Source organism: Thalassophryne amazonica, chromosome 4 (genome assembly GCF_902500255.1).
Source record: "Thalassophryne amazonica chromosome 4, fThaAma1.1, whole genome shotgun sequence".
Classification (NCBI taxonomy): Eukaryota; Metazoa; Chordata; class Actinopteri; order Batrachoidiformes; family Batrachoididae; genus Thalassophryne; species Thalassophryne amazonica.
The window spans coordinates 138,169,889-138,185,447 of record NC_047106.1 but is presented as its reverse complement, the minus strand read 5'-3'; the positions used below and the strand labels follow the sequence as shown (position 1 = coordinate 138,185,447).

The 15,559-nt window shown below is 43.6% G+C and overlaps 1 protein-coding gene across 1 annotated transcript in view; it reads left to right on the top strand.

The window, feature by feature from the left end:
* The window catches only part of prx (periaxin), a 62,872-nt gene extending 56,262 nt beyond the window's left edge, over positions 1–6,610 (top strand). Inside the window, exon 13 of the mRNA XM_034168860.1 lies at positions 3,112–6,610. Coding sequence (XP_034024751.1) covers positions 3,112–3,383 — 272 coding nt within the window. The 3' untranslated portion in view covers positions 3,384–6,610. The remainder of the gene's footprint in view (positions 1–3,111) is intronic.
* Positions 6,611–15,559: the final 8,949 nt, after the last annotated feature.

The window sequence follows — 15,559 nt, the reverse complement described above, 5'->3', positions numbered from 1 at the left end:
CAGTGAACTACATTTACTGTAGTATTTCATCGTTCCTTGTCCAGTTTTCTTGTCCAAGAACACAAGCATATCAACTTTTTTTGGGCAAGAGCCCAAAAAAAGCTAACGTCATCTAAACACTACGCTTTAGCGTTTCTTACCTGCAGCTGACGATGATGATGAAGCGGTTGTAAGCGTATCTTCTCCAGCGATGCTGGCTGCAGATGACGAATCACTAACGATGCCGAATTCAGGAGCTGATCTGACAGTCAAAAATTGTGCTCTCTTCAGTGCTGAGAAATAGCTTGTGCTTAACCAGGTGCTTCCTCAGATTAGATGTATTTCCGCCACGGAAATACAAGACAGAAGTCAGACTACCAGAGCAAGAATTTTAGCTGAGGAAGCTTCTGCGATTTGAAGTGAAACGTCCTCGCGTCAAGCAACCCAGTCCAGTCGAAGATTTAAGCTTCTCTACTATGGAAACCACCTGGACAACTGAGAGCCTACACAGAAACATTGCGGCCATGGGCCTTGCATTTTGCGTGGCAAATATTGCAGTGAGCGCTATCTGCATCACATTTAGAAAAGTGGAGCCATACTTTTGAGCGCTTTCTGTCAGCCATGCTGCTTCGTTTATGAGCCAGCGGCTGCCGCTTCTGATGTCATTACGCTGTGCATGCTGCGTTCATGTTCAGCATGTAAAATTGTCCATTCTCCCACTCTCTCAACCATAATGGTGCATTTAAGTACTGAAACATGGTACCGTCTGATTTTACATGAACAGATACCCGGTAGTACCCATGGAATTCGGTCGGTACCAAAAAAGTAACGAATTCGGTACCCATCCCTAAATTCTGTAATGCATTCAGTCTGTGGTGATTTGGTGTTGAGTGATAGTGCAGTGATGGCCTATTTTTACTCAGTGACCCTATTATTACAGGGTCACTGAGTAAAAATAGAGTTTTGAGAAGAACCAAAATGTCTGCATGTGAGTTTGTCAGATACCTACAGTAGTGTTCAGAATAATAGTAGTGCTATGTGACTAAAAAGATTAATCCAGGTTTTGAGTATATTTCTTATTGTTACATGGGAAACAAGGTACCAGTAGATTCAGTAGATTCTCACAAATCCAACAAGACCAAGCATTCATGATATGCACACTCTTAAGGCTATGAAATTGGACTATTAGTAAAAAAAAAAGTAAAAGTAAAGTAAAGTTAAAGTAAAGTCTGGTTAAAGTTGCAGAAATGTTTTAGGGAGGGGGACCCTGTCTGTGAATTATTGTTGCTCTTTATTATGTGAATGTTTTGTGTATAAATGCAACAGAATTTTATCAAATCAAATCAATTTTATTTATATAGCGCCAAATCACAACAAACAGTTGCCCCAAGGTGCTTTATATTGTAAGGCAAAAGCCATACAGTAATTACAGAAAAACCCCAATGGTCAAAACGACCCCCTGTGAGCAAGCACTTCGATCGATCGATCACTAATGATTAAATGCAGAGTGGTGCATAGAGAGCAAAAAGAGAAAGAAACACTCAGTGCATCATGGGAACCCCCCAGCAGTCTAAGTCTATAGCAGCATAACTAAGGGATGGTTCTTGAAAATAGTTAAAAATAGTCTAATTGCTGTTCAGCTTCAGTGAAATCATAAGTTAACCTTGGTGGTCTTCCAGAAGGCATGGTCAATCTAGCCTGGCATAAACCCTTGACTTGGTTGAACTTGAACCTGTCACAACTTAGGAGCTGTTAGTTACAGAACACAGCTTAGGAATCTGCTGAATCGACTATTTTAAAAAATAAACAATGCACAAAAACACTTTGGCTGTTGGAAATGGTGTCATATGCATTTTGTCCATGATGGTTGTTTACAATGCTGTCAAGTATGGCTGGAACCCCATCACCCCTTGGTCTCAGTGAGACAGAGGAGAAGTGGCCAGCTACCATTCACTGCCAGAGTGGGTATTTTACAGCGTCGGACAAGGGGTCTCTATGCCACCAGCTAGACAGAGCTAAAATAGATGAGAAGTCTGTTTTATGCAAATACTGACATGGCTAATGCCAGTCAAAGTGAAGGCAATGTGATGGTGGCGTGTCATATGTTATATGTTACGCCCCGGCCTAGGGGTGAACCATCGCATAACAAAAGTCACTCCCCCTTTTTCTTCTTCCCAAGGATGACCAAACACCAGAAGCCTCATGTACATGTACATACTTGCATGGATTTCCTACTAAAACATGGCGTACACCAAAACCCAGAAACTGGTGTAAGCACAAAAATATTCAGATGTATTCAAGTGTGCGTAGGCATGGATCCACGCGTGTTCCATTTGTACATCCCACTGAATGTGGAATTGAGTGTGGAACCAAACTCCTCCCTGGCCACGCCTAAAAAATGCAATTTCATGTAAATAGGCCCTTGGAGCAGGGATTCCCCATGGCGTCACATCAGACAACATGAACACAGAAAAGAAATTATACTATAGATAAAAGTGGAATTACATTCATTCCAACAATCTTGATCTTCTATTTTGTGGGGTTTTTTGTGCATTTCTCTTCATCAGTGATTAACAATGGATTTAATCATTCACATGTCTTGAAAATACAATGCAAATTAGCATTATAGAAGAGTTATTTCCCCAAGTAGAGGAGTTTAAGTATCTCAGGGTGGAGAGAGATATTTCCCTGCTGGCTTGGGAATGTCCTGGGATCCCCCGAGAAAGGTTACAGGACTTGGCTGAGGATAGGAAAGTGTGGGATGAGCTGCTGCCACCCTGAACCAAACCTGAATAAGTGGCTGCAACTGAATGAATGAATGAATGACTAGCATTACTAGTGTTACCATCAAAAGTAACACATAACACGATGCTAACTGGTTACCATTAGCATAAAAAGTTGCTAGTGTCACATTACATTCTGCTAATGAGCTAAATGAAAAAAATACCAATCTAAGTATGTGGTTTTGTGTTTGTTGTTGTTTTTCGCTGGACAGACTGACATATAACAGACAGTTTTGGACCTTCTTTTTTCAAATGCAGACTGAGTTTGTTCTTCTCAAAGCTCTTGCTATCTTCATCTCCTCCTCTGTCATCTCCTTTCCTTGTTTCCTCCTCCCCACTCCTCCCTCAGGCTTCCTCCAGATAACTCCGGAGGGTTCTCCTCAGGCCCAGCGCCGCGGCGAGATGGCAGGCGACAGCGCCGTCTCCGGCTCCTTCTGCCTGCACAGCCCAGGGCTCGACGTCACCTCACAGGAAGCGTTTGAAGCACACAGTGTCTCCTCCGCCGAGGAAGGGCCTGTCACCAAGGTTACCACCACAACCAAAGCGACGCGTCAGGTGGTTACGACTGAGAGACGATCAGAGGAGCGCCAGACGAGCCCTCGGCAGCCTTCAGACTGCTGAGAGATTTTTCTTTGGTGTGTTTGCGGTGTGAAGTGAAGCCTGCACTGTGGCACAGCTTTGTGAAGCTTCTTTTTGTGCTTCACTTTATATTTATGCAGGAATGTGATGAACAGAGTAATATATAGAGTTACTTTTTAGTTGTTTTAAATGTGACTATTTTTGTTCCTGGTTTTTTCTGAGTTTTGATTTTGAGCTTTTATTCTGAATGTAAAGGTGTCAGCTGGCACATTAGTTCTTCATGTGTTCATAATGTGCTGCAGTCATTCATTTTCATATTTAGTGTGTTTTTGGGTCTGAGTGTAGCCTCACAGTTACTCATTTTCCACCAGCACAGAATACTTTGTAAATACGATGTTTTTTGTTTTTGGTTGGTAATTTTTTTCACGTTCATGAAGATGGCGGCGTAGACGCGTTCGTTGGGCTCTCGTAGTTTGTCTGGCAGGAGTGCGTGAGCTGTTTTGGATTTGAAGGCGTTGCTGTGAATCTGCACGAACCTCTCAACACTTTTAGCTGCTCGCAGACATTTTGGCCGCCTTGCTGCTGAATACTGACTTTCATGTTCTTACAAACAACCCATTTTCTCAATCGACCCGTAAATGTTGTCACATCATGATCATTTTTTTACCATTTTATAAACATTGTGCCGTAACGACCTCCAACGCAGCAATAATGGCTGATACAAAAGAAGGCAAAGTCACATTCTGCCTGAGTTCAAAGGTTGTTACAGTTTCCTCTTTAAGTGTGAACGTGTGAACTCTGTGAGATGAGCAGAGGCAGCTTCACGGACTCAGAGGGAGATGAAAACTGCTTTAGTTTGTTGCTCTTGAAGCGTTCATGCATCACAAAGATATGAGCGATGGCAGTAAATAAGGCACTCAGCGTGCAGACTGTCAGCTGACTGTTGGAGAAAACAGTGTGTAACGTTCTCCTTGGACCGAACCCAGACCAGCAGAGGACCATGGTTAATGTTGGGTTGTGCCTACATGCTTTGGGTGATCTGACCAGTCCTGACAGCAGCATGAGGTCGACAAACATCAAGAAAATGTGTGGACAAAAAAAAAGATGATTGCAATACATTTGTGGAGGTATTTTAAGGCGTAAATAACCATGAATGTTGTAAAATTCAAAAAGTACAGATTTTTCGTGTCAGGGCCCTGTCATATCTTGAAGATTTATCAGTGTATGCTGACCGTATTAAAACTTCTGGCATACATCTAATAAATTATGCATTTAATAAAGATGCCTAACAAACAAGCCTAAGATTTCATTACTGGAATAACTAAAAAAATGGATTGCAGATGAAAAGGCATAATAGTTTTTAAAAAATTCAATAACCAAAATTACACTTAAAAAGTTCAAGAACTGTCCAAAATGTGCTTCCAAGAATTTTTGTCTAAATGAGCTTCAGTTCGACTTGATGTTGGTTTTGGATGGTACAGTATGTTACATATTCATTGATGTCTCAGGTGGTCTGACCAAAGATCTTTGATGTTTTGGATGGTCTGGTCTATTCAAAAAGCAAGTCAGTTTGGTCTTCTGGGGTTTGAGTATTTGAAGATCAGCAGGAAAAAAATGTCGAGAGTTAATTTCCAGTGTTAGGCATCTGCCAGTTTTCGTTGAAATCATTAAGTCATTCATGTTCCACCTCACGCCCAGGTCATGGTCGTGGTGGCAGCAAGCAAAGCAGCACAGTGACCTCAGTTGTGCACTGGGCAGATTTTTAGGCTGAGTGTGAAGGCACTGGGATGAGGTTCAACGCCTCCAAATCTGAGACCATTGTCCCCTGTCAGAAAAGAGACAACCCAGGACACGTTGGAGGCATTACATCTCCACAGATGGTTTGAGAACACCTCAGGATCCCCCGGGAAGAGTTAGAGGACTTGGTCAAGGATAGGCAAGTGTGGGTTGAGCTGCTTGGTCACTTAAATCAGTCATTAAGAATTGTAAGAACTTGAATTCTTTTTGTTCATCTAGTATCATGAAACTGATTCGAGCAGCAACAGACAAATGTCACAGTCTCCTGTCACAGCCACTGAAGCCTGCGACTCTGAAGGAGTCACAGGCTTCATGGTGTCAGGCAATCATGGTGTCTTCCCTCACTTGCACACTCTTTACATTTCATAATGTGTAGTTTAACAGAATTCTGAGAAACACTTGAAATTAACTCTGCATCACCTGCTGAATTCTGAGTGAGCGAACAGCACACAGCTGGTCATGAAACGGCAGCACACTGTCCAGTTACTTTTGGTCTCTAACAAATGAGAGATGACACACAAAAAACAGTGCTGTGATTGCTTCACCAAACACTGACCTGAAATTTAATTACCTTCACAAGCAGCAGTGGCCTCTAGTGGACACCAGGACCCTTCATTTGGCAACAAGCTGTTTATCTGTAAATGGAATATTACACGCTGCACTGCAACGTCACTGTTTTAGCTCTAATAGTCTTTTATGTTTCTGAAACACTCAGTCAAAAGTAATTTCAATGAACAGAGAACTTCTTGTGTACCTCATGAATGCACGGTTACGTGGACAATCAGCGGCACCCCGCTGAGTCAAACCCACTTTATCAGGCAGTTCAGCAAACTCACAAATATTCTGATCATCTGACATCACAAAGGTTTCAAAAAAGCTTTGATTTTCATTTGACTGTGACTTTAAGAAAAGTGTCTCGAGCTTTTGTTTTTGAGAAGTTTGTCAAACAAATGAAATAACTTTTTAATTTTTGTTTGTTATAATTGGTCATGCTGAGATGTTTTTGTTTCTTTCCTGAATGGAAAAAAGTTAAATTTGATTTTAAAAAAAAACATGCCATGAAATTCGAAGATTCTGTTATTGACGAGATAAAAACCTCTATTTACAGCTTCCTTTGCAACAGTTTACTTTTCAGAAATATGAAATATTATTTAAAGTGGCTTTAAAATGGATAAAATTAAAAATTTTCTTTTTGGCTGCATTTTGAAAATCGTAAAGTCCAAAAAGGCATTTATTAACGTTTGTCACTTTCTCTGAAAGTAAAAAAGTAGAATAAAAAGTAGAAAAAAAATGTTTCGACTAGAGTGGTGAGAATGTGCAACGCACACTTTAGCGTTTGTGTATAGAAACTTTTTTTTTTTATCATTTCAGGTTGCCTCAGTTTTTTTTTTTTTCTTTTAACATGAAAGAGTTTAAGTGCAAAATGTTTCGTCACAGGTGCACTGACAGAATGTTGGTTAAGATATTATATTAATAAAAAAAAAAACATGAGTATCTGAAGGATGGAGTTGTTTTTCCTAGAACATGTAACGCTGACGGCAGCAGAACCAACAGAAGAAGCAGCTTCCTCAAGTAATGTGACCATAAAATCACTTAAAACGGATCAGTCTGAATGAACAAACTTTTCAAATTAATGAAAAAATTCAACACATTCTCACACAAGTCTGCATCAGTGAGCTTCGCCTCAAACACGTGTAAGGCTTCAGCAAGCACGCAAGGATATAATCTACAGCATACAAAGATACAATCAATTTATTTTCATTTATATAGTGCCAAATCACAACAAAGTTGCCTCAACACGCTTCACACAAGTAATGTCTAACCTTACTAACCCCCAGAGCACACAGGTTACAGTGGTAAGGGCCCCTTCACACATAGTACAACCCTAATTCCAATGAAGTTGGGGCGTTGTGTAAAATGTAAATCAAAACAGAATACAATGATTTGCAAATCCTCTTTAACCTATAGTCAATTGAATACACCACAAAGACAAGATATTTAATGTTCAAACTGATAAACTTTATTGTGTTTGTGCAAATATTCGTATTTGCTCATTTTGAAATGGATGCCTGCAATACGTTTCAAAAAAGCTCAGACAGTGGTATGTTTACCACTGTGTTACATCACCTTTCCTTCTAACAACACTCAATAAGCGTTTGTGAACTGAGGACACTCATGATTGGGTATAAAAGGAGCATCCCCAAAAGCCTCAGCCGTTCACAAGCAAAGATGGAGCAAGGATCACCACTTTGTGAACAATTGCATGAAAAAATAGTCCAATGGTATAAGAACAATGTTTCTTAATGTTCAATTGCAAGGAATTTAGGGATTTCATCATCTACAGTCCATAATATAATCAGAAGATTCAGAGAATCTAGAGAACTTTCTATATTATTTACATTTTACACAACGTCCCAACTTCATTGGAATTGGGGTTGTATATGCAGACGGGGGGGATAAATGAAAAATAAACAAATCGCAACACATGTCCACTTTCCCAGCGCATCATCACTTTTTCTTTGCATTTTCACTTTGTCTGCTTGGAATTTGCCCAACAGCTCAGAGAAAATGGCGTGAAATTAGGTCATATGTGTCATATTTTACCCCTTTAGCGCCCGTCCTCAAATGAGACTACGGTGCCCTATAGACAATGGAGAGGTTTAGTGGTGCAACAACTAACAAATGTAGTTGACAATGATCAGTGACAAAATTAGCTGCCTCCATATTTAACTGTCAGTTATTTGTTGGCTACAACTACCTAACTTAGGCACATATTTTTGCTTGTTTGTCTGAACTTAAAAGTAAGTCTCTTTGGCTACTCCCTTGTTTAGCGCATGGGGTCATCACAGCAAATCTGAGGTGGATTTGCATGTTGAATTGGCAGAGGCTTTACGCTGGATAACTAAACAGTTTTTCCAGAGAAGATGATGGAAGTAACTAAGGAGTGAACGTCTCACCTCCTTACTATCTCTGACAGTTGCGCATGTGTAAGAGCGACCATTTCAAAATGGCAGCGGCAGACACAAAGTTGAGTTGTAGTAGCTGCAGGCACAAACCATATTTATAAGACTGCAGTCAGTTCTGTTTAGCTGACTACAGTTGTAGTGCAGTAGATCCTCAGATAAGAAAATAAATATGTGCAACCATATCTAAATCTCACCAAACAAACAAGTCAAATGATGCACCAAAACGTCCCTAAAACAGGCTCAAGCTAAATTTAAAATTGATTCTATAAGTGCCATTGACTAATTTTGCGATGTGCATATACTCCGATTAGCTGAGTAATCATTTCATCAATTGATAGATTATTCAAATATCAAAATAGTTGTTACCTGCAGCCCTACAGACGTGTAAATGCATAATATCATACCAATGATCCAATAGTGGATATAGTTAGTAACAATTAATACGACTATATCCTTGGCATTTTAGCTTTAATTTGTATTTCTAAATAATAATGTCTGACCAATGCAGTCAAACATGGTCGAAATCAAAAGCTGCAACTCAGTTTTGCTTACTCACTACTTTCCTGAACTTGTATAAACTAAATTATGCAATAAATTGGGATCCTTGTTTAAATGTTTGCATATTTAATGGTCCTGCAACACAATAATGTGTGACATTTACCTTTATCCAGATTCTCTCCCTTAGCAGCGTTGGTGCTGTAAGACAGAGTAAAAATACTGAACATGCTTTACCACACAACTGTGCCCCCAAACATTCCAACAATAGGACTTTCTGAAAACGACTTATGTCATAATTATATTGATAGAGGTATCATTCATTTGGATAACAGAAAGTTGTAGAATCAATAATTATGTTCACTGAAATTCAGCAAGATAATGGACAGTCATTAACTTGAGACCACATGCAAATCAAATTCCCATTACTGAACGCAGCATCAAATCAGATCATAATCAACCAGTCAGAGTGACCTTAAATGCTTTTACCTTCTGCACTTGGTAAATCTTTACACTAGCCCCAGGTGGATGCTGCACTCTTCACCATCAATGGACAAGGAGTGGCACACATACACATGTAAAGACAATGAGACAGCACAGACTTTCATTTTAAGAAATTGTTAGGTGAATGTGTAACATTATGGCCCGGTTTCACAGACAAGGCTTATATCGAGCCAAGAGTAGGCCTACGTCAGACTAGTAAAGCTAGGTCATTTAAGTGGCTTGCATGAGTGTGACTTAGGGCTCTTTCACACATAGTGCAAAGTTTGGATGGCGATTGGACGAAAACGGCGAAACAGTGCGAAACAGTTCGAAATTAGCGCACCACAAAACATTGCGCGGATGGGCAGGCGTGCACGAACCCGGTGAAAGAGTGAGAGAGAAAGACAGCGTGCACCGCTGCGGCACATCGTGCTGCTTATGTGGAGGAAATATAAAAAACCAGCTGGTACCTGTGGGACCACATCGTGCCGCATATGTGGAAAAAACAAACAAAACAAAAAAACCATATGACCCACTGAACACGAACTCGCATCGTCCAAAAGCTCTGATTGCCAGTCAGAGACTTTACCACTGAGCTACGGAGCTGTTCGTTGAAAGCTGCGAGAATCTGCCTCATATCAGGAAGGACATGGAAGTATTACAAAATAAATTAAAATCACACACCATATAAAACAGGCAGTGATGTTTCCATCACTGAAACAATGAATGTGAGATACAGATCTGTATGCTCAGATCAGCGGCGACATCGACAGGGGGCGACGTTCTTCCCCGATGCCTCGCTCTCTGCCTCCGCTGCGCTTACTGAGTCTGCGTGCTCGGTAAATGCCGAAGCGGGCCACTCACATCGCCCCCGTGTCTGCTGTGCAGCCGGCACCACCTCTCTGTCTACTGAATGGAGGTGCAGCCAACTTGGCAAAAGTCCAGAGACTACGCTTGCTGTTTTGATGTGGAGCGGCCGGTGACACCTGTTACTGCAAGGACAGACTTTCCGCAGCGCTGAACGTCTCGGTAATCGGAGCCGCAGAGCTCCGTGGCCGCTGAGAGAGGTTTATATCTTTTTAATGACTTGGATTCTTTGTGTGTCCCGCCTCCGTACCCCGTGACGGTAACACCGGAGGCGAAAGACAGTAGATTTTCAATGCAACACCACTCAATCAAACGGGCGTATGAAAAAGTCCCCCAAAATAATTTTCAAGCACAAATAAAAGAAATGTGTACTCACCAAACATGCCGCAAGACAATATGAAGTTTTAAAAAAGTAGATCCTTCCGTATAAGACAAGAAAAAGGTGCAGATGCAAACTGACGTAAATCCACAAATTACAGTTGGCACACGCAATGCATGCTGGGATAGGGTCTTTTCCCTGACGTCTCGGCAGTGTCCCGGATGTGATGACAGTTTTGCGGAGGGCTAAATTTTAGCTGTAAATTTGTCATTTTTAAATCAAGATTTCTCAGTTGAATGACAGATCTGGGCTTGCAGATTTACGTTACTACATACAGAAGGATCTTATGTGTAAATATAAGTCATTTTTTGGTCCAAAGATCTGACTGCATTTATTTCAATGCAGGTCTACTTTAATGATGAATAAAAAGATTTTTTTGATTCAAATTTTCATGCATGTTATGTTTACTTATCTTGAAATACTATTATACTAGTAATAAATGAGTAATTTAATATGATTTAAGGAATTTTACAATTTTGAGTATTCTTGACAATTTGAACGCTCAGCATATAGCTCCACCAACCAAAATTTTCCATTTCCATCACTGAAAACACCACATTTATCAAGCGAGCAATACAAACATGATCCCTTTATTCCTCTGTAAATGACCCATGGTCACGGACATACAGTCATGAAATTACATGAATGAGAAGCAGTTCGCTCGTCTCATTCATGTCCACATCTGCTGGTGTGTCTCCATCCAGCTGCGCGAGTGTCTTGTGGGCACTGTCACAAGGGTGGTGTGACAGTGAGGTTACCTGCTGCGTGTTCTGATCTGACGGTCCGTTTCAACCTGGGAGCAGCCTGTACATGTGGGCGTGCTCGCTCGCTGCAGCACGTTGCCACAGTGATATATGTTTTTATTTATGTCCACTTGATAACAGCAAACAAGCACACGTGCGTCACAGTGGGCAGTTGTTAGTCCATATCCGTCCAAACACAGTACGTGGTGTCCAGCTGGACTGTCCAGATTTACAGATTTCCACAGACGCTTCAGTGGGAGGACACACCTCCTGTCATCTCAGCGCACACACCAAAGCCACACTCGTGTGGGACTTAGACACATTTTTCTGTGGGTATGAAAGTAATTGTCTGCACTCTGTTATCGTGCCAAGAGTGTGACTGGTCACACATTTTCTAAGTGCCATGCAAGTGGTGTTAGGTGTTCGTGCATGTCACCTGGAATTTGGCCGGCACCTGCTGTGAGAGGGTGTGATGGGTTCGCACTGTGCACACTTAGTCTTTCAGGCGCTTGTGTGCACAAATATGAGGTCTGTTAGAAAAGTATCCGACCTTTTTATTTTTTTCAAAAACTATATGGATTTGAATTATGTGCGCTTGCATCAGCCAAGCTTGAACCTTCGGGCGCATGCGTGAGTTTTTTCACGCCTGTCGGTTGCGTCATTCGCCTGTGGGCAGGCTTTGAGTGAGCACTGGTCCACCCCCCTCGTCAGATTTTTATTGTCAGGGAAATGGCTGAGCGATTGGAGCAGCGCTGAATCAAATTTTTCCAGAAACTGTGAGTGACAGCCAGGTGGAAAACATTTGGAAGATTCAGACGGCTTTCGGTGAGGATACTCTGGGCGTCACACAGATTAAGGAGCATTACAACCGGATTAAACACGCACACGATTCCTGCGTCATGTGCACTAAGTTTGCACTTCGTCCAAACTTTGCACTGTGTGTGAAGGGGCCCTTACATTTGTCTTAGTTAGTCTTAGACTGTGGAGTCGGGGAGCAAGCTCAAATGAAAACACCTCAAGCCTCAAGCCTCATGAGCCTAAGTGGTTTGCTGAATGGTGCTTATAAAAACCTGGAATGGAATTGAGAACGGCTTTGCTGAAGGGAATTTTGACACCAAACAATGACTGAAGCTAAAAGAACACGCTCAAACAACTATACTGCCGTGCAACCCCCAGCACTGTGTACGGTCGCATGTACATGTACATGTTTATTCGCATGTACATGTACAATGTAGGTGGAGAACATGGTCCACTCGGACTCTATGTCTCCAACCTCTCCCGGGATCTGGGAGAAGCTATCCCGGAGATGGGAGTTGAAGACCTCGCTGACACAGGGTTCTGCCAGTCGTTCCCAGCAGACCCTCACAATATGTTTGGGCCTGCCAGGTCTGACCGGCTTCCTCCCCTCCCAGCGGATCCAACTCACCACCAGGTGGTGATTGTTCGACAGCTCAGCCCCTCTCTTTACCCGAGTGTCCGAGACACGTGGACAAAGGTCAGATGATACAACTACAAAGTCGATCATCGACCTCCGGCTCAGGGTGTTCTGGTGCCACATGCACTTATGGACACGCTTGTACTCAAACATGTTGTTCGTGATGGACAAACTGTGACTATAGCACAGAAGTCCAACAACTGAACACCACTCGGGTTCAGGTCGGGGAGGCCGTGCTTCCTGATCACCCCCCTCCAGGTCTCATTGTAGCCGCCCATGTGGGCGTTGAAATCCCTCAAGAGAACAATGGAGTCCCCAGTTGGAGCACTATCTAGTACCCCTTTCAGGGCCTCCAAGAAGGTTGGGTACTCTGCACTGCCGCTCGGCCTACAGACCGCCTGTCCCCGACCTGAAGGCGTAGGGATGTGACCCTGTCGTTCACCGGGGTGAACTCCAACACATGGTGACTGAGCTGGGGAGCAGTAAGCAATGCTACCCCAGCTCTCCGCCTCTCCCCGTGGGCAACACCAGAAAACTGGAGCGTCCAGCCCCTCTCCAGGAGTTGGGTACCAGAACCCAAGCTGTGCATGGAGGTGAGCCTGACTATCTCTCGTCGGTATCTCTCAAACTCCCGCACAAGCTCAGACTCCTTCACCCCCAGTGAGGTGACATTCCACGTCCCAACAGCCAGGGGCTGTGAGCACGGAACAGGCCGCCGGGCCACCCGCCTTTGACTGCCACCCAATCCTCTCTGCACCCGACCCCCATGGCCCCCTCTGCAGATGGTGAACACACAGGACTGCGGGCCCACATCACTCTTTTGGGCTGAGCCCAGCCAGGCCCCAAGGGCTAAAGCCTGACCACCAGGCACTCGCGCGCGTATCCCAACCCTGGGCCTGGCTCCAGGGTGGGGCCTGGCGTTGGGGGGCCTTGTGCTCTTCCTGGCCCTGGGGTCGGGCCTCGCTTCTTGTCTGGGGGCTGGGCCCCACCCTCGTGTGGGTCAGTGGTTTCTACCTTGTGCTTTTGATTCAGTTGTGGTGGCTCCTTTGCTCCCCACCCTTGTGGGCTTATGCTGGCGCCCTGTGTGCTTCCCTTGGGTTTGGGGCGGCTCCTTGTGCCTCCGTGGGGGGGGGGGTTGTGTCGGGGGTGCGTTCCTGCACCGTCAGGCCACTCCCCTGTTGGTTTGCTGTGCTGCCTGGTGGCTCTGGTGGCTGTCTTTCCTGGCCCCCGTGCCCTTCCTTTTCCCATGGTTCCCCTGGGGCCCTGTGTCCTTGACCCGCTTCCGTCAGTGCTCGCGGCCGGCCGCATGGCTTCTGACATGCCGGAGTGGTCCATGTCATATGGTAAGGTTCTGTACTCTTGTCTTGGCCCAACACACCAGCCACAGTAGTGATAGGATATTTAGCTGTGATCTGGGTCTCTGTGTATGGATGGTCACGTGTTTGTGGCCGTCACCACAATTCGGTTTTTGGGTGCTCTTAAGAGGATTAACACTACGTAATGCTACGTAAGGCCCCCTTCACACACAATATGTACAACTCAGGGCAACTCCTGTTGGAACAGCTCATATGAGCGCACCATGAAATGTCGCGTCGACGGGCAGGCGTGCATGATGCCGGTGCGACGGGTCATGCACGTGGGAACACAGTGCCAGCAGCAGTGTGATGTGTAACCACATTACGCAGCTGCTGTGAAAATAATAAATAAAAAGTACATGTCATCCGGTATTCGAACCTGCACTTTCCAAAAGCTCTGGTTGCCAGTCAGAAACTTTACCACTGAGCGACCATTGCTCACCTATGAAAGGTGCAGGAAACTGCCTGATATCAGGAAGGACATGGACGTATTTAAAAAAAATAAAACCACACACCATATAAAAACATTGCATTATTTTGAATCCCTCTTATCAAGCGGGCAACACAAATACACTCAACAAAAATATAAATGCAACACTTTTGGTTTTGCTCCCATTTTGTATGAGATGAACTCAAAGATCTAAAACTTTTTCCACATACACAATATCACCATTTCCCTCAAATATTGTTCACAAACCAGTCTAAATCTCTGATAGTGAGCACTTCTCCTTTGTTGAGATAATCCATCCCACCTCACAGGTGTGCCATATCAAGATGCTGATTAGACACCATGATTAGTGCACAGGTGTGCCTTAGACTGCCCACAATAAAAGGCCACTCTGAAAGGTGCAGTTTTATCACACAGCACAATGCCACAGATGTCGCAAGATTTGAGGGAGCGTGCATTTGGCATGCTGACAGCAGGAATGTCAACCAGAACTGTTGCTCGTGTATTGAATGTTCATTTCTCTACCATAATCCGTCTCCAAAGGCGTTTCAGAGAATTTGGCAGTACATCCAACCAGCCTCACAACCGCAGACCACGTGTAACCACACCAGCCCAGGACCTCCACATCCAGCATGTTCACCTCCAAGATTGTCTGAGACCAGCCACTCGGACAGCTGCTGAAACAATCGGTTTGCATAACCAAAGAATTTCTGCACAAACTGTCAGAAACCGTCTCAGGGAAGCTCATCTGCATGCTTGTCGTCCTCATCGGGGTCTCGACCTGACTCCAGTTCGTCGTCGCAACCGACTTGAGTGGGAAAATGCTCACATTCGCTGGCGTTTGGCACATTGGAGAGGTGTTCTCTTCATGGATGATGAGAAGGAGATGTGTTGCACTGCATGAGGCAAATGGTGGTCACACCAGATACTGACTGGTATCCCCCCCAGTAAAACAAAACTGCATCTTTCAGAGTGGCCTTTTATTGTGGGAAGTCTAAGGCACATCTGTGCACTAATCATGGTGTCTAATCAGCATCTTGATATGGCACACCTGTGAGGTGGGATGGATTATCTCAGCAAAGGAGAAGTGCTCACTATCACAGATTTAGACTGGTTTGTGAACAATATTTGAGGGAAATGGTGATATTGTGTATGTGGAAAAAGTTTTAGATCTTTGAGTTCATCTCATACAAAATGGGAGCAAAACCAAAAGTGTTGCGTTTATATTTTTGTTGAGTATATGATCTGTC